Source organism: Lytechinus variegatus, chromosome 10 (assembly GCF_018143015.1).
Source record: "Lytechinus variegatus isolate NC3 chromosome 10, Lvar_3.0, whole genome shotgun sequence".
Lineage (NCBI taxonomy): Eukaryota > Metazoa > Echinodermata > Echinoidea > Temnopleuroida > Toxopneustidae > Lytechinus > Lytechinus variegatus.
The window spans coordinates 28,367,159-28,394,062 of NC_054749.1; the positions used below are offsets into that span (position 1 = coordinate 28,367,159).

General features: G+C 35.6%; 1 protein-coding gene across 2 annotated transcripts; it reads left to right on the forward strand.

Annotated features, from left to right (window-relative positions):
* Window positions 1-5,418: 5,418 nt before the first annotated feature.
* On the forward strand, window positions 5,419-25,336 carry LOC121422347 (tetratricopeptide repeat protein 30A-like). 2 transcript variants are annotated; one of them, XM_041617335.1, is made up of 16 exons: window positions 5,419-5,596; window positions 7,148-7,213; window positions 9,902-10,111; window positions 10,938-10,994; window positions 11,532-11,667; window positions 12,381-12,389; window positions 13,521-13,625; window positions 14,320-14,448; window positions 15,000-15,049; window positions 15,913-16,065; window positions 16,928-17,190; window positions 17,844-18,051; window positions 19,163-19,234; window positions 22,012-22,194; window positions 22,769-22,898; window positions 23,611-25,336. In XM_041617335.1, exons 1-16 carry the CDS (start codon window positions 5,543-5,545, stop codon window positions 23,733-23,735), a joined length of 1,950 nt encoding a protein of 649 aa, XP_041473269.1. In that variant the 5' UTR covers window positions 5,419-5,542; the 3' UTR covers window positions 23,736-25,336. The 2 variants fall into 2 exon arrangements, with proteins under 2 accessions (XP_041473269.1, XP_041473270.1); XM_041617336.1 differs by lacking the exon at window positions 12,381-12,389.
* Window positions 25,337-26,904: the final 1,568 nt, after the last annotated feature.

Consider the following 26,904-nt stretch of genomic DNA (forward strand, 5'->3'; position numbering starts at 1 on the left):
TTCACAATCATGACTATCAATTCCGAACATCACTGGACGGAAATGATATGGCATGGAGCATATATGCAGCACAGCTTATATATTACAGGGCTCCTTTACATAGCAGTATCAAAGAGCAATATACTGCACAACGAGTATGAATTATCATGTAACTATGATAAATACAGACAAAGTACCGCCATCCCCCCCCCCCCTTTCGCTGCACGCGTACCACGGACGAACGGCACACTCACATCCACAATGTAAATATTCATATCATTGTTCTTATTCTAACTGTAGGCTATAATGTTTTTCTCATGTAAGTTCAGATGACATGAACTGAGGAAATAAAATTCACTGAATCACAATGCCAAACACAATCACACTGTCATCACATACAAACACACATCATATAGACTCGCGGGAATCCCCTTTTGATTTATACGTTCTCATACTAGTACTACACCAATCATGCAAATGGAAGAAAAAGAAGTACGTGACTGCAAACTGTCGACAGGGTCAGGGGCGTAGATAGCGGGGGGATGCATCCCCCCAGGTTTCTGTGGGGGAAGAAGCGAAACTATACAGTAATAAAGCAATGAATGCTAGTTAAAATCAATCAATAATAATAGCAGTAATAATCATAACGTACAGCAATGACAAACATGATCAAAATTGGACTTTTATTCAGAGTCAATCATCTTATATGCATTTACAACTTGCAAGTTTTAAGTAATAACAACTGTCTTGCATCGTCATATACATTTAAGGATCGTTATTCAGAGTTTCAGTACATTTCTTTATAATAATTATGTATTTGCAAAGGAGATAAGTTCAAAATATTTCATTAAGATTTAAGAAAGTGTCGCTTAATCACTCCCTTTCAGAGCAATTGCTTTCATAACACATTAACACTGTTCAAACGAATTAATAAGAAATTACCTATACACATACACTGACCCTTTTCCCTGCTGGCCATGTCCTCAACCCCTACTTTGCAAAGGAAAGGTGAAAATTTTCAGTCTCTAAGGAGCGAATTAGTAAATGAATGATTTTGGAATGAAAGTGCAAATTTTGGATAGCCTCAGTGATATCCGAGGTTTTTTTTCACTCAATATTCACTCTTTCATATATTCACTCCTTAAAGAGTGAACTATTTCACTATTTTTTTTCAGAGTACTTTGCGCTTTTCAAAGAAGGTAGAATCATCCAATATATAGACATGCCTTAATTCACGAAGGCAGATTGAATCAATCCATGGATAAGATTAATTTATGGTCTAAGTTAGCGTTCATACTTTTGTACTTATACATATTATGTACTGATTATTGAATCGTTCAAGAGAATAGGAACTTAGCAAGTATGTTCCTTTCGAGCGTGTTACCTGATACTGCCATATGAAGCATTAGTATGCCTGTTTTTCCTTCATGTTGGGCATTATAATCCTTTACTGTTAAGGACTGTTTTGCATAACTATATTGGGTGAAAATAAACGTCTTCCAGTTTCAAGAAGAAGTAAGTCGAGGCGCAATGTATTTTGGAATTACTTAAAGGTGTATCAAGTCCAGTCAATATGGCTTCCATGGCCACGGACTTTATACTTAACCCTTTCTGTACGTGCGCAGTCTTCTAGGTTTGAAGGTTATAAACTGTTACATTTCCTTACCTATGTTTTTATCATAATCATCATTACAAGGTACATAATAAGAAATGAATCGAAATTATAACAAGTTACTATCTATACAGTTTACTTCCGACAACCCGGTGAGGTTTATTTCATTTCCATACTTAATTCAATCAAGCCTTTGTAATCATGGTAATTTTAAACAGAGTGTGCTTATCATTTTAGTGTCCGCATATCTGCACGTGGATAAGAAATATAATGTTGAGCTTTTTTTATTTTACCCCTATTACTATAATTGTAATTGATATTTTTTTAGTTATTTGGCTGTTTATTCCTTTAGTTGTTGATTCATTCGTTTGATCATTAACAATATCGCTACTTTTAAAAGAGTAAAATAAGGAATACTAGTTATTCTAGATCATGTTTAGCAGGACTGTCATGACCAAGATGATAACTAGACATCCGACAAATGACATTTCTCTTATGATCATCTTTACTCATTGTCATTAATCAAACAAAAGATTACTGCCATGAAAAATGTGCAAGGAAGTTTGTTTATTACTGGATGCCCTGTTTATTGCTGAAAGCAAAGTGATTAAAAGACACACGAGATAATCCATGAGGCAGATCGTGTTATTTTGTTATCTTTAACTCGTCTGCTTTGGCCCATGATATTTTGTTTTTATCGAGTACGTTATCTCCTTCATTCTTTATATTTATATATTAATTATATATATATATATATATATATATAAGTAATTGTAAGTATATATAATTGTATATATTGTAATATATATATTGTAAGTATATATATATATATATATATATATATATACATATATGTATATATATATATATATATATATATATATATATATATATATATATATATATATATATATGTATATATATATATATATATATATATATATATATATATATATATATATATATATATAAAGTATGACCCAGCTAGGGATCATCCCCCCCAGGTCTAAGGACCTGTCTACGCCACTGGACAGGGTGGTTGTTTTATTTTTCATTTCTTATTTTTTTATTTCATATTTTCAGTGGCGTAGCTACGGGGGGCCTGGGGGCACGTGCTCCCCCTCCTGAGATTTGGTGTTTCCCCCCAGGTGCCCCCCTGAAAAAATTGGCAGAGAAAAAAAAGGCAAAAAGGGAGAAAGAAGAAAAGAAAAAATGAAAAGAAGAAGGAAGACAAAGGAAAAAGCAAAAAGGAGAGGAAAATATAAGGAGGAAGACGAGTGAATGAAATAAAGTGAGGGGAAGACTTGCAAAACAAAACCAAATCTTTCATGCTGCTATATAAAATTTTTGCTTGCGCTTCGCGCCAGAATTGCCTGTTCGATGAGAGAGTCATATCTTGCTAATAGGCTGATACATGGAGCAAGTTTTGAAGTCAATATACAAAACATATTTTAGCTCGGACATCGAGCTTTCATTATTTTTAATTTACAAAATTAAGTGCTTTGTAATATGCCCGTTTTATGGTCTACATCAGCATTTTAAGCTCACGCTGCGTGGTCAAATCGTTTGATTTGCCAAGTTCCTATTGTCTACGTGTATTCCATAATGTTCCATTAATCAAATGTATTCACAATGCCCAGATTCTAGGTCTAAATTTAAAACGTGCGCGATAAATTATCAAGTTTCACATCTACCCATAACTATAACCTATTTATGATTTACAAAATATGAATAGAGTGTCCCGCTTTTAGGTCTAAAATCTCAATTTTCTTCCTCTCGCGCTTCGCGCTCGCATCAATTGTTTAGTTATATACCTATCCCATTTATTAATACAAAAAGTGCTTAGAATGACCATTTCTTAGGTCGGAATGCCAAAAAAATTTGCTCGCGCTTCGCGCTAGCATTATTGAAATATAAACCGTCTTCATAGGTCCCTTTTCGATGATGCTAGAACAGTTGATTAAAATTTCTGCTCGAGCTTGGCGTTCGCAGTAACCACCTAGTTACATAAGAATCTTGTTCAGGATCACACATAACATTGCCCAGAATATTAAATTTCTGGACAAAATACATGAAAGTAAAAAAAAAATCGCTCGCGCTTCGCGCTCGCACTTTTTATAGGGCTTATTAGATTATTTCATGTTTATGTATAAGAATAAGACTAAGAAGTCACTGATCAGGGAAAATATAAATGAAGATAATTTCGGGCCCCCGGAAAGTCGAATCCGCCCCGTTGTGACACATACACACACATCAGAAAAAATGGTGCCCCCCTGAAAAAGCAAGGATCCCCCAGTGCCCCCCCCCCCCAGGAAAAAAATCCTAGCTACGCCACTGCATATTTTACAATATTGAGAGAGACCGAAAGAGTGTCAACCCAATTATTGCGTCATGGATTAAATTAATTTTGTCCATTCTTCAACACATCATGCACTTACTAAAATTATTTCAAGGAATGTTTGGGTTATGCACAGTAATTTGACACTGCACTGTTTACTTTACAGTAGTTTCTAAACAGCTTAAACAATCAATTCATTGAGAATCAGATATCAAAAACATAAACTTTGTTGTGTAAGACTTTAATCAGTCTTGTTTAACACATTTAACAACTATTGTAAGGCTTATGTAGTAAACAGCATGTTGTAACTTGTATATATCAGCGTTTTTACTGTGTGATGACTAATGTTCGATGGAAGAATTTCCAAAAACATGTTAGTAAAAATCAAAATGCATATAGGCCCTTACTGGTGTGGAAAATTAAAAAATTGCATTGTAGAAGCAACGAAATGTATAACTGAAAAAATCCCAGTTTTAGCCTGTGTATCTTACAACTAAAAACAAACAAACATACAATTTATGTGTGGGCTTTATTGCGAAGTAATGCTTTTTACGGTGCGATGCTTTGTTTTTGTCTATTTGTTTACTAGTATATATATTTATATATTCATACATTAATTTATTTGATCATTTTATTTTAATTTATTTATTTATTTATTTGTTTGTTTATTTACTTATTCATTTGTTTGTTTATTTTTTTATTTTGTTTTATTATCATTATTATGATTTTTTTGGGGGGTGAACACTCAAAACAACTTTCCGATCCCCCCGCGCCTTGGAGTGGCGCATAAAAACGAACGTGATGTCACATGTCCACTTTCCGTTTTCTTATTTTATTACATGAAATAAAATCATATTTTTTTTCATAATTTCATACTTGTATGAATATGTCTTCCTTATAATGAAATAAGTTGCAGCAATAAATATTTAAGACACTAAATCAGTTGTCCATCCAATTTTTTTTTAGTTCTTGGAGGAAAAAAAATGAACAAACCTATTTTCATATAAAAAAGACAAAACACTAAAGAACAAGTGGAGATGTGACATCATCAGCCAACCTAATGAATATTCATGACGACTGTTTTCACAAAATATTGCTAAACGTAAAATTCAATAACTTTGTTATTTGTTATCCGATTTGATGAAATTTTTGGCATTTTGCTCAGTGAATTTACTCTATTTATTAAACTGTAAATACTTTCGGCATGGACCATCCCTTTAAACTTTTCCTAATCCTTTTCCTTTTTGAGCTCCCAAGTCAATTGTATCCTTTCTCTTTGCCTTTTCACATTTTACATGGTTTAATAGAGCATTGTGTTTTATATTGTCTATATCACCAAGTAATACTTCAAGCCATTGTACATCAAAGAAATAAACAAAAAAAATGTATATTTGTTTCCTATTTCAGTCTAAATCTAAGACACTTTAGCATAAGAACTGAGAATTAGAAACGCCCTCTATCTTTACTTCTGACGCATGCGCAGTTTAAAAATTCCTCCATATCTCCGTCGTCGTCTTGGTGAAAGAACGCTGTTACCGTGCGACGTCTGCTATCGAATTTTGTCGTTTCTTTCATTTTAAAAGGGAAAATAACATTGCGCATTCTTTGTGAAGATGGCAGCACAAAACATAAAAGATGGAGAGTATACAGCAACAGTATATACGATGGTAAGAACTGCAAATGTGTAGTCTGGAGTGAAGAGCACGACAGCTGACTTCGGTAGAGTCTACGCGAGAAAGTTGAGTTGAGAAGGTCGCTGTCGAGCTGCCCCGGGTCGGCGGGATTGAGCGCAGCTCGGGCACCGCTGCATTAATAGCCGCCCTAAACTAAAGACAAAGTCAAAAGGGTCCTGTTCATTGAATGAGTGGGGTCAAGACTCGAGTCACTCACTGATCATGCGCATGCTGATGATGCTGCTGCTGATTGATGATGCTTGTTAGATCTAATCATCATCATCTGGTACAGGAAGAAGGCGGTGGCCTGTATTCCCGGAATCCCGGTCACTCACTCAATCTAGACTAGTCTAGGGCCAGGCCTATAATGGCTTACTATTTTAGTCTGATGAATTTAATTTCTGTACACATGGAGTGGGAGTCATGGTAGATCAAAGCGATGATCCCACCAATATTTATCTAGGGCCTAAATGATTCTGTTGTTGGCAAGACTTTCAGTTTCAGGGAGGCTATATTCCAATCAATCACTCTTCTGCTAAAAGACTTGCTGCGAATGTCCAGTCTACACTCCTACAGTGCTCTTTCTGAAGTTTTAGGCAGTGTTTGGCTTATTTTCTCTTTTTCTTTGGGAAAAATTCTTGATTTTTTTGACGCTGTCAGTTTCCATTACAGCTATTCATCATATAAGTAACTTGGTTAAATAAATTTAATTTGTTAAATTATTTTTTCTTAATTAAAGATAGAGATTGAAAAATGACAATTGTCTTGCCATATTGTTTTCCACCAATAGAGGGCATACTGATCAGTAGAGGCGCACGGCCAATATTGGAGACTGTCTCCAACGTGGGAGATTATCTCCAATATCAGAGACTTTTGTGAAGAATTTGGGTATCCAATTTCAGAGACAGTCTCCAGTTTTGGAGACCAATTTCCTTTGTTTACATCTGCGGCAAAAGGATTACCTTGGCGGCAAATAAAAATGTGATAAGCAGATTCCTCATGAAAAATGACACCTTTTCACCATCTACTTTAAAAATTCACCGTCTAATTTTGTTTTGATAAGGATTTTTGTTGTCAATCACACACAAAACAAATGGGCTTCTGACCTCAGTGAGACAAAATTTTGGGTGGAAAAAATCATGCTTTTGTTGGTGTTGTTTCTTTTGTCCTTTTGCAAAGCAAGTCTCCAATGTGGGAGATTGTCTCCCCTATTGGAGAGAGTCTCCCATATTGGCCGTGCGCCTCTACTGCTGATACACAAAAAACATGCCCAAACTTCAAGTTTTCGAGCGCTCTGGTGAATACAAAAATTACTCCCAAGTTACTAGTGAAAAATAAATTGCAACTGTATGGAAATTAGTATTTTTGGTCACAAAAGTGATATTTTAATGTTTTTTTTAATTGTGTGCTGTGTACAGCACTGTCATACCATAGTCTTACATGTACCAGTAGGTTCCCCACAGGCAGGATGGTAATGAACCCATGGTCTAAGTAAAACCCAACTTTAGAACTTTAGTCGATATATTTTGATTAATATCTTTTCAGATAAAAGAAGGGAAGTATATAGATGCTATCCACATCCTCTCTCAGGAATTACAGAATCATCCAAGGGTAAGAATTTATCCTTTTATTTTTCTTCATCCCTTTTCATCTTCCACTTATATTCTATTCCCCTTTCTCCTTATTATGTTCACTTTTCATCTTTTTGCTTATCAATTTTCTTCTCCATTCATCTTATACTTTAATTTTCTTTCAAAAAAAAATCTTTGTTTCCTTTTGTCCATTCCTATTCCCTGTTCTTATTCTTTTACCTTACCTCTGCCTCTTATTTTCCTAGTTCCTTTCCATCTTTCTTTGTCTCTTTCCCTTTCTATTTAGAAATTCCCCTTTTGTTTGTTCCTCCTACCTCCCCCCTTCCCATCTCGGAGGTTTGTTCAGTTTGATATTTACACATGTATACCGGCGGATCCAGGGGGGGTGCGCAGGGTGCGCGCGCCCCCCCTAATATTTGAGCGGCGCCGAAGGCGCCGCTCAAAATAAAGAAAATAAAAAAAAGTAAAAGAAAGAAAAGGCGCCGCTTGAAAAATTAAAAATAAAGGAAAGAAAGGGAAAAGGCGCTGCTTAAAAAAAATTATACACTGATATAACATTAGCAACAGTAAAGGAAAGACTATCCCCAGCAAAGCGTAATCATATCATCTTCCTTATTTTTTTCTGGCGCCAATCAAGAATAATCAGCGCCACCTTAATCTAAATCGGCGCCGGACAAGAATAATCAGCGCTATTTAGTTATAAATCGGCGCCAGTCAATAAAAATCGGCACTGCCAGAGTCTTAACCGGCGCCGATCAAGGATAATTAGAGCCACCTAAATCTAAATCGACGCTGGACAAGAACAATCGGCGTCATCTGGTTATAAATCGGCGCCGGTAAAGAAAAATCGGCGCTGCCTGAGTTCTTAACCGGCGCCGATCAAGGATAATCAGCGCCACCTATATCTAAATCGGGGCTGGTCAAGAATAATCAGCACCACCTGGTTAAAAATCGGCGCCAGTCAAGAATAATCGGCGCCTCCTGGTTCTAGATCGGCGCCAGTCGATTATGGATTGCCGCTGCCTGAATCTTACGTAACGTCGGTAAAAATAATCAGTACTACTTGTTTAAATCGGCGCCGGTCAAGACAAATCGGCGCTGCCTTTGTCTTAACCGGCGCCACCTAAATTTAAATCGGCGCCGGTCAAGAATGATCAGCGTCCCCTGATTTCAATAAATAAGCGCCGGTAGAATAATGAAGAAGGGCCTATTGCTAACCAAATCTAGATCGGCGCCGCGGTCAAGAATGATCGTTTTGCCCTCCCCCAATAATTCCGCATGTGCAAAAACAATAAGATGGTAATGTTACACAGAAATCAGCAAACGAGATTGAGCTACACAACTCGTTCTTTATTAAAAATCGTGCTCAAATTATCAGATTGGAACATAAAAATTTTCAGCTCGCGCTTCGCGCTCGCATCATTTCTGTAGCAAAACCCCATACTTTTCATGATTAAATAGGTGAATAGAATGTCCCGTTTTTAGTTCTGAACCTCAAAAGAACTCCCGCTTCGATTTGCAATAATCTTTTGTTGGATATAATCTTGTTCTTAATTAAAACGTACATTAAACTGTAATGTTTTCAGATCGAAATATCAAAATTTTAAGCTCGCGCTTCGCGCTCGCATTTTTTTTAGATACCCATCTTAATCATTGGTACCAAGAATGCTTAGAATATCAAGCTTTCTGGTCAGAATATAAGTAAATTTCAGCTCGCCCTCGGCACTCGCATTATCTGTGTAGTGAGATATGTATCCTCCTCATGAGTTACTACAAACAGTCCTAAACAGGCACCTTTTTCCTGTTTTCAGGTCAGTATACTTTAAAAATTTCAGCTCGCGCTTCGCGCTCGCATTAATTTGTCGGTGAAATATGTGTCTCTATCTCATGAGTCATGTATATCTATATGATATGAGTCATATATATATATATATATGCATGTGTGTGTGTGTGCGTGTGCGTGATTTGACAGGGTCAGGCATTACCCCTTTTTCTTTTTCAACATTTTCTTTTATGGCGCCGGTGAAGTGCAAAAATATGTGCGCCGCTCGGCAGTGCGCCCCCCCTTTCGCCAAAAGCTGGATCCGCCTATGCATGTATGCCCAAGGTCCAAGTAACTAAGAATTATTCATTCCAATCTCACCTAGAATACATTGTAGTTATTATAAATATATTATCTGCAGGGAATAATGTTGCTTAACAAATTTGATATGATTCACATTGTTTTCTTTTTGTTAAAAGATAAAAACTCTCCAGTGGCCACAGAATAGGTTTGAAAGGGGAGGCTGACAATGCAAAAATCACAATCATACGGCCAATTTTTAGTTTTTATACACGGATTTGGAAAATAAAGGGGGCTCCTCCCCTTCTGGTTGTTTTTACAGCTCCTGCTCTCAACTGAAAGCTATTTACTGTCCTATGTAAAACAAAGTGTGCTACACAAAAAGTGTAATGTTTTGCATATACATATATATATATATATATTTATTTTTTTTTTTTTTTTTACATAGGACAGTATGAAAAAATGTGGAGCAAATTGCTACGCAATATCAGGAAAATTATTCCTTGATCTGTACAAAGGACAATCAGTTTTACTTTTTGGTTCACATAGTATTTACTGACATAACTGTGCCTCAAAGACAATGCTTATAAGGAAATGGAAAAAACTATGAAACTTATCCTCAATTTTGTCATTCTTTGTTTGCAGTCCCGTGCAGCTCTGTCTCTGCTGGGCTATTGCTATTTTCATGTCCAAGACTATGCCAATGCAGCTGAGTGTTATGAGCAGCTGAGTCAGTTTTTTCCTGAGGTTGATAACTACCGGCTGTACTACGCCCAGGCCCTCTACCATGCCTGTGCCTATCCGGAGGCCATGAAGGCCACGTTTCAAGTAGAAAACCAGGAGTACCAGCCTAAGGTGATTTTAGGGAATAACTGTGTGTTGCAAAAAAAAAAGCTCAAATGATCCCAAGAAATTTGCAATTGATCACATATCAATTTTAGGTCCCACAAGAAATCAAGAGTCATTGCAAATTCACAATGGATTGTCTATTACTTGCATGCATAAACAAGTATCAATTGATTTGATTTAGTTAAAGTTAATATATCGCTTATGAATTTGCATCTGAAATATGCATCTCAAACTTACAATTGATTGCAAATATTTTCTTGTAATGGTTCCATGATATTTGCTCTGGTGACAGTTGCTCCGCTCTAACTTCCACACACTAATCGGACGACCACCTTCAACCCTGGGTTTAACACTAGGCCTATACCCTACCCTGAACATAACCCTACACCTAACATAAAGCACTATTGCAACCCTAACCCTTACCCTGTTATATCATGGACAAAATTAAGCCCAGAGCAAATGTCATGTCTCGTCAGCTAATTGTTACAATTAATTTTCCTACCATAATTCTAACTTAAAAGAATATACATGTATATCAAACTTTTAGAGATTACTTTTGTGAGGAGTTTTGAAAAAATTATTTCCTACCTCCCCCCCCCAAAAAAAAAAATCCTTTTCATCTGTGCTGTCAAAACTAACATGGTTGTTATGATGCAGAAGTGAATTTCTATTGAAATTTGCAAGTGATATTTTATTCTAGAGCTACAGAAAATGTGATTAAATTATACTCTTTTTAAATACTTTCTGAAGTGATTCCTTTTTTTTTTCTTGTAAATTTGTGTTTTTGTTATTTATATTTTTATCTTGGATTGTATTCCTTTGATTTGACCAGATCACCAAGCTACAAGCTGCTATAAAGTATGGAGAAGAAGATCTGCCAGGAGCTAAGGTATAGTTCATGATAACTTAAATGAAGCAATGGTAACAATTTCAAATTGAGTTATTACACAATCCAATAGAATGTTTACTTAAGGGTCTGCATGTATGAATAAAAATGTGTGCCAAAGGATTCTGGAAGAAATTGTGACATTGCTGAGAAATTAGCAAATAAACATAGCATTCCAGTCAGATGTCAGTTCTTTTCCCATCAAGAATACACTCACTAACTTTTTAGAAGGACTGTAGGTAATGGTAACTGTTATATATGGCAGTGAATTATATGTACCTAAACCTATATAGCCAAAGATAAACTGGGTCTCTTTGAGCATCACCAACAGAAAATCATTTCAGTCAAGATTTATAATTGAAAAGTTAACTACTGCCTCATTTAATAGGCTACCGTACATTACATTATTTAAATTCCTTTACATTACATCTATGTTGTATTTACTGTTAAGTATTGATAGGTAGACCTATACTTGTTTAGATATTGGTTTAGCTGTAGTTAACTATATTTCACATGCATTTGTTTTCTTGGTGACATCAGAGTCTTGTTGAGCAGTGTCCCAGCGATGACCCCGACACAGAGGTCAACCTTGGATGTCTACTCTTCAAAGAAGGTCGCTACGAGCAAGCATGTCAGAAGTTCACCGCAGCCATGCAGATACTTGGTTATAGAGCTGGTGAGTTTATCGCATCGGCTTTTATTGGTCCAGAGATGCTTTACAAGCAGTTGGTCTACTTTCAGTTGGTCTAATACTACATGGTCTAAACCCATTCAGCCTACTATCAATATTGTCTCATTGTCATTTGGTCTACACTTCACTTGTTTTAGTCAAATACCCACTGGGATTCCACTTTTCAGACTGAAGTCTGAATTGAGACTTTTTCCATAGAGAACTTTGCAACTTTTCCATGCAGCAAACGTATAATTATTTATAGATGATTTTCAGACTTTTTAATCCATTCTCAGTGACATCCTTGCTCATAGTGTAATTCAACTTTAGTGTTATGCCCAAATGTTCATATTTGCACTTTCCTAATAATTTGTATTTTACCAAACGATGTGATTAACTGTTTGTTTTATCATGTACATGTAGATTAAAATGTATTAGACCAAGTAGATATTAGACAAATTGTTAATGTGATGGTGATATTTAATGTCATGAAATGGCCAGGTTGCACCAGAATTGCAGGACTTTGTAGAATATTTGCTTTTCTCAGTTTTACATGTATGTATGTATCTTTTTCAAGCAAAGAAAATCTGTGTTCATGCCTACATTAAAATATGTGAAACTGCAAGGTTTTGGTATTACCGTATCCTATATTTTGATAAGATTGATTTTGTTTTTATCAAGTGTTTAATCTTTAACTTCTTTCATTTTTAATTGGATAGAGAGTATTGGTAAGTTCTTTAATGACTTAAACTTCTTTGCATCCTTTTCATTATACACTTGGTAGTTACTTGAGTGGATCATTTAACAGGGGTCTGTTTCACAAAGACATCACCATGATAAAAGGGCTCAGCAGCCAATCAGAATGAAGGCTAGTCACCATAGTGGCAAAAATACATTATGATAAGTTCTATGTGAAAGTTGCCCCTGATGTGGTTACATACTATAAGATATTTATTTCTCTACCTGGGAATGCTTTCTTCCTTCTTTGATTCATAAAGGAATTTGGTGAATTGATCTTGCAGTTATTTTGGTTGACTAATTTCAGGGATGTCACCAATGTAAAAAGCTTGGACTTGCCAAGCTCTGATTGTATTAAGATTGCACTAAGATTGCATAGAGATATATTAGTGGACTGAGGGAATCTGTGATGGTGCTAGTTAAGGTCAAAGGTCGTATTAGGTCATGTGTTACAAGTTATCTGAACAAAATTCTTCTTTTTCCTATTAAGATGTAATTTAAGAAGGTATCAAAGTAAAGAGGTCTAGACAATATGCGTAGTACATGTACCTTTCTTATGTACATGTAAACATTATGCAAAAAATAGTATATTATCAATGGTTTGATGACTTATTGACCTTTTTGAAGTGTGCACCTTTCTTGATGCAATGAAAGCTGTTTTCACGGGTTTATTACATCCCGTGACTATCAATGACATTTCAATGGCTATTTTTACAAGCGAATGTAATGTAGATTCTAAAAACTATTTGATTAGCTAACCTTCATGAAACAGCCAGCATAGGTGATTCAACTGTGGATCAACTATGTGTACCTGTTCAACCAGTAATAATGCACTAAATAATATGTAACTATATGCTTAAGTAATTATTAAAGAAAATGTCCACCATGCTGATCTTTTATAGATTGCTGCCCAACCATTATGAATTTGTTTCTCTTTTTGCTCTTTTTTTATTCAACTTATTTTCACACTGAGCTGGTCAGAATATTTTTATAGGGGGGGGGTAATATTTTAATCATCATCACTATACTTACACTTTTCTGGTGCCATTGGCTTTGCCCCTGTGAATATACATGAATGGATATAATGATTATTTTTCCCCCTTTTGTTTCTTGATAACCAGATTTGGCATACAACATTGCCTTATGTTACTACAGTATGAAGCAGTATGCCCCAGCTCTCCGTAACATTGCAGAGATCATTGAACGTGGTATACGAGAACATCCAGGTAAGGGAAATGTTTAAAAAGCTCGGGAAAGATAAAGAAATTAGATAATTGTGTAAGACATGTGTTTTGCAAACAAAGCATATTATGGAAAAGTAAAAATCTATCTAATAATCAGCATTTTTATACCTTTATATTTCTGACCCATCCCCTTACCTCCATTCCTATTCCCCTCCATTTAGGTTACCTCAGGAACTGTTTATAAGCAGCCTTTTAAGTTAAAAATAATAGGCCCACATTCTGAAGTCGGGTTTAACTTAAACTCAGGTTTAATGTTGTGGTTTAAGTATGGGAAGCCAAAAGTATCAACATTTTTATTAAGTTGTATCTTATGTTTACTGTGCTCTTTCCGTATTCATTGATGGTGAAGACATCTATTTATACTTCCTACACAATTATGAATGATTTGAGAGCCGAATGAGCTGAAAGTATGTCTCTACTGTTAGTGATTATGTAACAATTAGCTGTCAATACATAAACCACAACTTTAAACCTGAGTTTAAGTTAAACCGGACTTTAGAATACGGGCCATAATGTTTAAAATATTTGCTTTGAAATTTTTACTGTCCTTAATTTTTTTTTCATCTATCTGAACATGATGATGAGACAACATGAAAATTCATTATTTCAAGCATTTAGTAAGTCAACGTATCCCTTTCAATGAAATGGATTTTGTTTGATTTGTTCATTGGTACAGAGTTAAGTGTGGGAATGACCACTGAAGGCATTGATGTGCGTAGTGTTGGCAACACCCTGGTCCTACACGAGACTGCTCTCATAGAAGCTTTCAATCTCAAGGCTGCTATAGAGTACCAACTTAAGAACCGTGAGTATACTTATCAGACTATTTCTTGGAAAGGCTCTGTTACATGTTGTCGTGTAACGTCTGCATATAGACAGTGAGCTGCAAAGTGCATGTCCTAAGTATTTCACATCCACAAGTATAATACAGCCTGCTGAAAAACATGTTTTAAAAAGTCAAATAATCATCATACTAGGGCTGAGTCAAAACATTTAAATGCTGTTCAAACGAATGTTAAAATCGGAGATGTTTTCCTATTTTGACAACCATCTACCTAGGGGGAAAAACCTCTCAAAGGGTTGCTGAAATTTCAAATTTTACATCTTTTATATTCAGTTAATGGAATCTATTTTCCATATTTGCATGAGATTGTTTTTATTTAGTTGGAAACTACTCCAAAAATGAAGAATGTTCACCTCTTTCTGTACGCTGCAAGATTGTTCTATGTTACGCTCGGTATGTATTGGAATCCCACAGTTAGACTTATGGTGACGATCAAAATGATAAAGTGATCTACGATCATTTTCAGTTGATGTTAGACTCCTGTTTTTAATGATTTATTGCTTCATTTACAGTGGATGCATCCCAAGAAGCACTGACAGATATGCCGCCGAGAGCAGAAGAGGTATTTATCATGACAATAGCACTCTTTAAAGTTATTTTAAATGCAGTTGATATTGTTCCATCTATAGATTGTTTCATGAAGCAAATAGTAGGTGATTTTCAGTGACTAATTTGTTCTGAGCCAAACAGATGCATGGATTTCTGTAGCTTATAACAATTGTCAATAAAAGTCACTGACTATTAAGCTTCATGTAATGCTCCCCATATGACTATTAGTGTGTCTTAACAATCTATTTTTGGCACATCACTGATACTGAGATCTGTTTAAAAAAAAACTACTCTGCGCTTTCTCCTGTAGAGCTCACTGGGTGTATCTTGCAACATTGAAGGTATATTCTAAATCAATTGCCCATGATCATTTTGGAGTTTTGTATGATTATTTAGCTCTAAGGGGGTTTGACTTCTTAGAATTGGATTCTGGTAATAAGGCCACCCTGGAAGAGATTGCTTCAGCAGAGTGCAGTCTCCTTTCAGTTAAAACATGACCTGTGATTGTGCAAGTGGATTGCCTTCGTGCACACCATTTAGCAGTGAGAACAAGCTGTTTCTAATTGAGTATATCACAAGACTCTGGAGCTCATTCACATGTACGTCTTCTGATCTTAACAAATGCCATAATATGCGAGATGAATAAAGTGTACGTCATCTGAAATTCATCCAATTTTATTCAGGATGGGAATCAATTTGAACTCTTCATCCAATCTGAAATATATTTCTTTTCCTGTTTGCCATTTTCATTTTATTCATTAAAAGGGTCATTAAAAAGGACAATAGCTGCAAATAATGCCTAAATCTACTTACTTCCAAGATGAACACAAAGTTGATCCAATATGTATTGTATTACTATTTTTTCCCTCAAAATAGGAGCTTGACCCTGTAACCTTACACAACCAGGCCCTCATGAACATGGAAGCTCAACCAACACAAGGATTTGAAAAACTTCAATTCCTTCTTCAGCAAAATCCATTCCCACCGGAGACATTTGGCAACTTGCTTCTACTTTATGTGAAATATGAGGTAATAAATTCATTCAATTTTTTCATAATTCAATATCTGATGGATGAAACTTGTTCAAGCGCTGACAAGTAATTTAAACTTTGCTCTACACTCGATGACACGACATACTGTATGCATAGGGCATAGGGTTAGAGTTAGGATTGTAATAGAATTAGTGGTTCAGAATAATGTAAAGATACGCATTAGGGTTTATTTAGGTTTGGAGGATCGGTTTTATGTTTGGCTTTATGTTCAGGTTTTCTATCGCAGCAATTGTCGTGTAACCTTACACTATCCATACTTGTCAAAAAAGTGAAATTTTATAAGATGTATCAGACACAAAATGCACAAACTGATGATTCTACATCTTGTGACTCAATGATTGAACACAGAATTTCAAACAACAGTTGCAGTGAACTGTTGTAGTTTGATATGGTGGCTTGTGGAATATACTTCAAGACTTTTATATACCACACACACACACTATTTATTGTGAATCAATTTTACTATTCCACCTAATGTTGACTTTAATAGGCAATTATGATTTATACAAAATCTTTTCCTATAGAGATAACTATTGCATATAAAATTCAATCAGAGATGTTTTAGGAATGTTGAAAGTCAACAGTAAATTTGAGCCCCGAGCAAATGTCATGCAAACAGTAAACCATGAAAAGAACAAAAGAGTTGTACACTTCAGAATCCATTTTTACCACATTTCATTGAATAAAATGACAGAAATAAAAGGATGTGTTTGTAATTCTTCACATGTATTGTTAGAATTTATTCATTAAGTGATGTATTTATAGGCACTGTATAAAAGCATGCTATCATTACTGTAATTATATATTGTTATTTTTCTTGACTTTCTCCATTCATGCAGTACTATGACCTGGCTGCTGATGTACTAGCCGAGAACGCTCATCTGACCTTCAAATACCTCACTCAATACCTCTATGATTTCCTGGACGCTGTCATCACCATGCAAACATCCAAGGAAGAGGCGTATCGCAAGCTGGACGAGATGGCGACGAAACACACCGAACAGCTGCGTAAGCTCACCAAACAGGTTCAGGAATCTCGCCAGGTCAGGGATGATGATTCCGTCAAGAAGACTGTCATAGAGTATGATGAAGGGTTGGAGAGGTAGGTAGTTTTTCAATGCGTTTTCTAGCTTGGTAGCGATCATGGTAATACTACTTTGCAATTTATGGGACACTAAAGAAAAAATATTGGATTACAAAAGACAAGTAATTTTTGTAATGAATTTGAAAACAATTAAGATTCATTAAGCTTTAATTGCTCTCACCTCCATTCATCTAAAGACAAATCAAGGATAGTGAAAGGTTTTTTACATTTATTTAGTTTAATCTGCATTTTCTCCACAGAGCAATTAAGTGTCCTAGATTTGTATATTTTTTGTAACTTGCATCGTCCCTCATTGTATAGTTTTTCAATCTTGTAAAGTGTTTCACTATGGTGTTTGGTTCCAGTTGGAACCCTCCATAACTCTTGAAAAAATGTTTCACTTCGGTAGTCGGTGGCGGTTGCAACCTTCCATCACTCAAACTTTACAACCATTGCTTGAGCAATCTTGCACCGGGTGTCTGTTACTGATTTCCCCACTGAAAAGACTGTGATGAAAGTGTTATTTCCGATGTTTAGTCCTAAAAACCAACCAGACTTAGAGTGCCCCTGAACCCTTTTTGCAAGGTGTTAGGCAGTAGAATTTCCACCATTAAAAAGTGCCTGGTGACGACCCTACTCAAGAACTAAACTATTTCATCTCTTCCTGTCAGATACATCCCTGTTCTAATGCAGCAAGCTAAGATCTACTGGGATATGGAGAACTACACTCAGGTGGAGAAGATCTTCCGCAAGTCTGTGGAGTTCTGCAATGAGCACGAGATCTGGAAGCTCAATGTCTCCCATGTTCTCTTCATGCAAGGCAAGTACAAGGAGGCCATTGGATTCTACGAGCCAATCGTCAAGAAGAACTACGACAATGTGAGTATTTATCAGAAGTGGTTTACCGTATACACCATGTGTAAAGTCCAGAAGGGACTGAGATAAGAGTGGATAGAAATGGATATGAAATGGAAAGGCAAGAGAGTAGAGGTTTCGAAGTAGAGTATTCTTTTTTCGAAATGAGTGTAGTCCTTAAAAAGACTGCAAACCAGGAGTGGAAAGTTAAAGAGTAGGCAAGGCTTGAGAAGATGAGAGAAGGCTGGCTTGAGTCAGCAAATGAAGTACATGTAATAGCAGTAGCATGAGAGTATTTGTTTTGTGTGATTTGTTTTCGATGAAAGGACCTTGAACACCGAACAATGCAAAGATTTTCATTTTCGGGACCTGTCTCATAATTTATGACATCAGTATCAAAGTTTAGGAAGTTTACAACAGCTTTGCTCCGAGCAATTCAAATTTCATTCCATTTATTTCTCATTTAAACCATAGCGAATAATTACAGAAAAATTACAAATAAAGAAGTGTTACATATATATATATATATATATATATATAAAAGAACTGAACATTCATAGATACGTTAAGTTACACTGGTAAATGTAACTTGTCATTCATGTATGGCCCGGATTTTGTTTGACTATTGTGATTTTTTATTATGATGTAGAAAAAATCAATAATATATAAATGTTCATTTCATAGAACTATTTTAGGGGGGGGGGTTGACATTCAAAGAAGAGGGAAATCTATTGAGCAGCCAGAGGTATGAATCAATAAAATGAAATTAAAAATGGAATGTCCTTTGTATGGGCAACATTTTGTAATGCATCTATCAGGATGTACAAACAGTGGTATTCCAAAGTTAATGAACCCCATCCGAAAATGAGCATATTTAAAGTTCTGCCATGTTTGAGATATTTCATAATGAAAAGTGGTGATTAGATATTACATTCGATAAAGTTTCTTTCTCTGGACTCACTAGACATTGCAGTGTTGTTGTCCACATTCAACACTCGGCATGAAGGCATTGCTTTTTGTGGTGGGATTCACTAACTTTTGAGCACAACTGTACATATGGTTTACTATTATATACAATGATGCTCTTGTTTTTTTTGTCTGTCATTGATATGTGCATTTTCTTTCATTGTTTTAGATATTGAGTGTGAGTGCAATTGTTCTCGCCAACATCTGTGTCTCCTACATCATGAACACAACAAATGAAGAGGTTAGTTTTAACAATGTCTAGTCGGGTGTTGCAGGAAACTCATGATCGATTGCAAATCTATTTGGGGTCCTCAAACCTATCATATCTTGAAACTAATTGCAAATTTGTGACTGATTACTCATCTGCATTTTTCAACAAGAAGTGTAAACTGATTTGCTGGAGCTCTAATTATTCTCTCAATTGTAAAATTCCAACAGTAATTTGAATTTGATTGGAAACATTTTCTTGCAGCATCCTGTAAGTCTGTTGCTTTTCTCAGATATTTGATTTTTACTACTTGAATAAGGAATTATGTGACCTTTGAAGGTTTGCATGGTGGTAAAGCCCCAGTCACATATAGAGCCCGGACCACCCCGGACCATCCCGGATCTGATCCGGGGTGGTCCGGGGAGAGATCCGTGTTGGCGCCTTGGGCATCCTTGGAGGTCCGGGGTGGTCCGTGTTGGTCCTTGAACGTCCGGGAGGCCAACACGGCAGTTTTTGACTGTCAAAAACATCCGGCGTCATCCGTGGACTGCCGTGTTGGCAAAGCCATCCGGGATGGTCCGTGTAGGTCCGTGTAGCTGCCGTGTAGGTCCGTGTGGCTGCCTGGAGTATCCTTGGCAGTCCGTGTTCTTTTTTTGCCCATCAAAATCATTACAGCGCTATTTACTTTATGAACTTTTCAGTAGTTATTAAACAGTTGACACAAACATGCTTAATTTATTCAAGTGGATGATTAAATGATTCAGGATATTTTCTTACGCTTTGGAGATTGGCCCCAACCTAATATTTGTAAACTTAGTGCATGTATGAATATTTTTTTTCTCTTTTTTTCCTAATATTTACCCACTACTTTGTCTGTTATTATTATTTCACATTTCATTTTAATTTTTTTTAATATGTATATGTTATATGTTATGCACCTGTTACATCGAAATTGTACATTAAGTTTTATACTACTGCCCTGCATCGACAGTAATATGCGTCATAACATGGGCCTATCTTAATTGTTATTATGTTTTGTATAGACTTTGTAAATTTCTTTCCTTTATTGTGATTTCAATGAAGTGATATCAAATCAAATCGAAATTACATTTGTCGTTCAAGATTTAAAGTACTTAACATTTAACAACTACTGTTAAAACAGTAAACTGTGTTGTATAAAAAAAACTGCGTTTTTACTGGTTAAGGAAGTTTTGATATATTTTTAAACACAACATGATAATTTTGCGACAAGGATGAGAAAAAAATGAACAAATAGATAAATAAATAAATAATTAGATATCAGCTCATTGTTATGAACAGATTTTCATTTGCCGTGCTGGTCAATATAGCTGCCGTGTTGGTCCTTGAGCTGACGTGTTGGTCCGTGTAGCTGACGTGTTGGTCCTTGTAGCTGACGTGTTGGTCCGTGTTGCTGACGTGTTGGTCCGTGTAGCTGACGTGTTGGTCCGTGTAGCTGACGTGTTGGTCCGTGTAGCTGACGTGTTGGTCCGTGTAGCTGACGTGTTGGTCCGTGTTGGTCCTTGTCGCTGACGTGTTGGTCCGTGTTGCTGACGTGTTGGTCCGTGTAGCTGACGGGTTGGTCCGTGTTGCTGACGCGTTGGTCCGTGTTGACGACGTGCTCTGCCGGCATGGTCCGTGTAGATCCGTGTGAAGCTGCCGTGTTGATGCCGTGTTTACAGTCATCCGGGGCAAAACTATCCCGGACCTCCCCGGATCATGCCGGTATTGCCGTGTTGATCCGTGAGGATCCGTGTTTATATGTGACTGGGGCTTAAGACTGAATAGAGAGTTTTGCCGTTACACCATGTAGCTTAGTCCTGAAAAGGACTTTTTGTTTATCTTTCTGGTTAGAGTTCTGAACCACAAAACTCTCTTTCCAAATAAGGAATGGTGCACACACAAAAAAATGATTGTTTATCAAGAAACAGCCCTGTAACACTTAGATGGTTTGTAATCAATTGCATAATGACACTGGCCAATCAAGATTGCTGTTGCATCAATATGTTGTGTATCACTTTCACCTTGAACCAATCAGAGTTGTTTGCAATTGAGTGCAGATCTTTATGTCACTCGAGTATGGTACTCAAAACTGCTTTAATGTTACCCTAACTCAGCAAGACTATTATGAAATCAAAATGCTTTCTCTATTCAAGGAACACTAAAGCAAATATTTGGTTCTCCCATCCCGTGTGCAATTATTTTTTTGTTATACATGTATTTGTTATTGCCCTATTAGGGAAAACTTCCCCTCTGTAGCAGAGGGTGTTTCATTTAATAAACTCTTAACAATCAAATCTTATCTGCAAATGTGTTATTGATTGCAAAATGAAATACTAGTGAGCATACTTTCTGTTGACTATGTGAAATACATTGGATTTTGTTTAAGGTTTCCTGGTAGTATTTTGAATGAAGAACATTCTTATCCATGAAATTTTTTGGTAAAATGAGAGCTGCTTCAACCATAAAATTGTATCTCTTTCTTTCTAAAACAGAATTGATCTGTCTGTACTAGTGTATAGAAAACCCTGCAATATCTCAATTTTCAGCCGCTGCCTTCCCATGTGTCCCGCTTACTTGGGTTAGGGATGCCACTTTTCAGACTCAAGTGTGAATTCAGAATTTTCAGACTTATTTCCAGTCATAGAAAGCACTTTTTGTGTATGAAATTGGTAACTTCCAGTTTATTTTCAGAATTTAAAAAAAAATGAATTCTAAATGGCATCCCTGTTGGGTTTTCATGATTGGCAGGTATGACTGACCATTACAACCTTTTGCTTACTCTCTTACAGGCTGAAGAGCTGATGAGAAAGATAGAGAAAGAGGAAGAGCAGATAGCTTATGATGAACCTGATAAGAAGATCTACCATCTTTGTATCGTAAACCTTGTGATAGGAACCCTGTACTGTGCCAAGGGAAACTATGAGTTTGGCATCTCAAGGGTTATGAAGAGCTTGGAACCTTACCAGAAGAAGGTAGGGAAGCAAGACATCTTTGAGACAATCAAAAACTTCTCTATCGAGGCCACCCAAGGAAACTTAGCAACTATTGATAGGTGGCAGTACAGACATGTTCTTTAACACATATTCCTTTCAAATGGGATACATGTTTGTTGCCACTTAAGAAAGGTTTTCTCTATAGAGAGACATCTACTATGATAGCTTTTATTTTTATGGTTTTTAGAGCTCTAGTCGGTCCACAGCCATAGCTTGGCTGTGCAATGTGACATTTACTCATTGAAAATATCCGAAACATCAAAATTTGTAATTTAAATCTTTCTTGGTATAAAAATTGGTGTAAGCTTGATTCCACATTGACCTACTATTTCACGAACAGCTAATAGGATCAAGCTTGTACTTGTTAAATAATTTCATCAAAAATCTTGAGAGGCCAAAAATGTACTGAGGTCTGACATCAAGGCATATCTTTTTTTTGTTATGGTGAGATTAAAAAAAGCCACATGAAAAGTACTCTCCTAGTGAGATACTGTATTAAAGATGAAGGATATTTCCTTAATTATTTGTACTATCTATCTACTTTCTTTTGCAGTTGGGTACAGACACCTGGTTCTATGCCAAGCGTTGTTTCCTGAGTCTCCTAGAGAACATGGCCAAGCATATGATCATGTTGAGGGATGCTGTCATCGAGGAATGTATTCACTTCCTGGAGCACTGTGAAGGTAAGAACATTCCCATTCCAAAAATAAATAAATTATAACTTGGCTTTGTGTTCATGAAGGCATAATTACGAGACTGATCTTATTGGATCATGAAATTTTGTAATATTTTAGAAGTTAAGTGTAATTTCTTTCAGAGCTGACATTGGCAGAAGCTAATATTTTGACTGCGCCAAGTTCATTTGGTTTTATTGACCCCGCCAAACGAAGATCGAAAGGGGTATATAAGAATCAGCTTCTGGTTGGTCAAGAGGTCAGTCCGTTGCAAATCTTGCAGGTTGAACTACTTCCTCAGTTTTGAATCAATTTTTATGAAATTTGGCTCACACTTTGGTCTTCTGCTAAAGATTTGCTAAACATATTTTTCCATGTGTCGGAAATCGCGTCGCCATGTTAATAACATAGCATTTGGCGAAAATTAGGTCTTGCGGTTCGAACTACTTCATCAGTTTTCAACCAATCCTCATGAAATTTGGTTCACACATTGGTTTGGCCATGTGTTGGGAACTGTGTTGCCCTGGTAACAGAACTTTACATTTACCAGTAATGTGTAATTATCATGCGGATTGAATTACTTCTTTGTTTTATGTCCTTTATCTTATATATGCTGCATATTCATGAACCAATGCTGAGATTAATCTGTTTATGTTTTGCATTGAAGAATCAATTTTAAATGAAAAATTTCTTGTTTCTTTTATATTTTTCATTTAACCAGTGTATGGAAGAGATGTAGTGGCAATTGTTGAGCAGCCCCTTGAGGAAGACCCTCTACATGAAGGAAAGAACACGGTCACGTATGAGGCAAGGCTTCTCAAGCACTTACTTCAAGAGGTCATTTAGATTAGAATGATGTCAACGTGGTGTTTCATAAAGCTATTTATGAAATACGAATGACTTTATGAACGACCTCGGGTGCTGAATCAGATTATTGTTTTGATTGCAATCTTCAGTTGAAAACCTATATTCCCAGAATTCAGATCGTTGTCAGCAAACATGTGAATGCAGCAAAATTTACCTGTCAAAGAGCGCAATGCACCCTTCTGGGGCCTGGTGGAACAAATTGAACCTGATAAGAGGGATTTCCCTGCTTGTAAAAGAGTGATTTGACTGATTAAAATGACCAGGAATTTATTCTTTGTTGAAACACTAGGGGCCCATCTTACGATGAGTTGTGATTGATCCGATCAATCGCAACTGTGGAAAGCCAGCAAAGTCAACATATCAAATGCATGTTCAAAAGTTTTCTAGTTATGAATGTATATCCCTAAATTCATTTGCTTCTTGACAACTTGGTGTGTTCTCCTTTGCTTCTTGACAACTTGGTGTGTTCTCCTTTGTTTACAAAGGACATTTTGCAAATTTCCTGTAAAATAATATGACACTGTTGGATTCCATATAGTTACGATTGATTGGATCAACCGTAACACTTTGTAAGACGGGGTCCAGGAGAATCTAGGGATGTCGTTCACGAGATAGTAGTTAAAAGGGAATCAAACTGACCAATATTGTGTATGGTCTCTCATCAACTTGTTTGTTATGAATAGCTACTCTTAAACTATACCCTTTGATGTAAGTATTAATACAGAAAATAAATTATCCTAAAATTTTATCTGTAAAGAGAGGTTAACTGATATTCTTCAATTCTTGCATTATACTAACAGCATATAAAGTCAGTAATGTTCACTTGGTTATATTGTACATGTAGTGAATGATTTCTGTTATTATAATTGAGTGTATGATTATTGATATAAGATAAACATGCTTTTGAAATGTTACCATAAATCACAGGTTTGATGATAAAAGCTCACAGAGGTCTGGCTGATTTTGATATGGATGAAAAAGGTCATTTGAATGTATTATTGTAATTGGACAAACAGCCATTAAAGAAGGTAAAGAATTATTAATTGATATCCAAAATTTAATATTTGGGACTTTTCAATGCACATTCACTAATGGACTGATATATTAGTGCATCTTATATGTTTTGTGTTTGCAGCGTACATCTTTATATTTTGACCAAAATAATTTCCATTGTGAACAATTCAATCATAACCCTGATATGTAATTAGACATCAATATGTTTTATAGCAGTTGGAATGTGTTCTATCAAATGGGGTTATTCCTCACTTATTTTGAGGTTATATTTTAATGAAATTCTTTTAAAGTATGTTTAGCGTGTGTCGATGGACTAAATTAGTGATCAGGGTCCCGTGATACAAAGGTTAGCAATTAATCATAAGTTTGATTTTCGTGATTAATTGTACATCAATCGCAGAAAAATTTTCACCAATTTTGTAAATTTTGTCTTAGTGGATTAGAAAAATACAAAACAAAAGAAAAAGATATTTTTAATCCATTTATTTTCAAGAGCTTTAAATACACTACCTTGAATCGTTATATTATCGATATATTATGGATATATGGAATAAATACGAAAAGCCACAATGCAATACAGGTAGCAGTTTCATTTCAGTTTGTCTGAGTCAATACATGAATGGTTAAAAATACTACATCATAAGAAAATTTGAAACAAAACTGATAAATGATATTGTCAATGTAGGGGGGGGTGTAAAAGAGAAGGAGAAATAATGGCAGCAGGAGATATAGAGAGGTTTAAGGGATTATTCAATCATTTTATTCAAATAGTAACCAGAATATTTGGAAGCATGTAAAATAATTTATCACTGTAAGAAGTTCACTGACCTCAATTGTTGATATAAAACGGACATAATAATAATTGAATTCATTATTAACATTATATTTGTCTGTTCTGCGTTCATTAGTCTATGCAGAATAACATTGTACTTGATGCAGTACACAGTTTGAATTGATTTTATTTCCACATGTCAGTGACAAAGTACAAGTACTATCAGTTTTCTGCATTTCATGACAATAAACATAATGATTACATGAAAACATACTTGTATTCTAAGTTAGATGTAAATCATACATGGATAATTTCATTTTGAAAAATGTTGAAACATGTATTTACATATATTATATAATAAAAGAGACAGAGGTAATGCATTGCAGTTCCAACAAAGTTTATTTCCAAGTGTTCTACAAATTTTTAATGCAAACCTCACATCTTCGTGAGGGATACAACGCTCACAGTATTATATGTAATATTGGTATTGACATGGTTGCACGTCTTTATTTTTCATAAGTGTATGCGAAAAACAACACAGAAACATGATTCACCTTTGTTTAATACCTAGCTCGTAATTTCTACTATTTGATGATATTTCAAAAACGAGATTCTTATCACTTTCCACTAGCTTACTCCAAAACATTTTATTGGATTGTGGAAATAAATAAACTTGATTTGGAAATCAATACTTGCTGAGAAGTAGGTAATAAAATTCGGTAAAATATAGAAAGGCACATCTGCAACACCATCTTGATAATGAAGCTTATTTTAAATCGTTTTCACGGAATTTTTATAGTACTGATTATGTTCATTAAAGCATTTTTATTTCAATCAAATTTTCATACAATCACCAGTAGGACAGAAATGCCTGAAAGAATCATATAATACGAAATCATTGATGCTTTGATACCTTGTTTATTTCGGATATCTTATGATTATACACGTATACAGGTTTCATACTTTCATTAATAGATCAAACCGAGCTTCAAGTTTTTAAATCCGTCCCTGACTTTCTCCAAATAATACCATTTCGGTGGAGAAATATTAAACTCGGTAAAAGCCAACAAAGAATACATAATCATAAAATCATTTTTATTTCATATAATAATGTTAATAACTATTTAAAAATTAAAAAGTAATTGGAAATTGTCAGGATACAATTATGTATTATTCTTCATCAGGGCTCCGTAACACAAAGACTAGCGATCAATCGCTAAATGAAATGACCAATCAATATCAATGATACATGCTCGTTAAGTTTTAAATAATGACCAGGGACCAATCAGTGCGGTTCTTTCATACTTGCAATTTATCGCAAAGCTTTGTGTTATGGAGCTCTGGTAAATCTACAAGATCTGT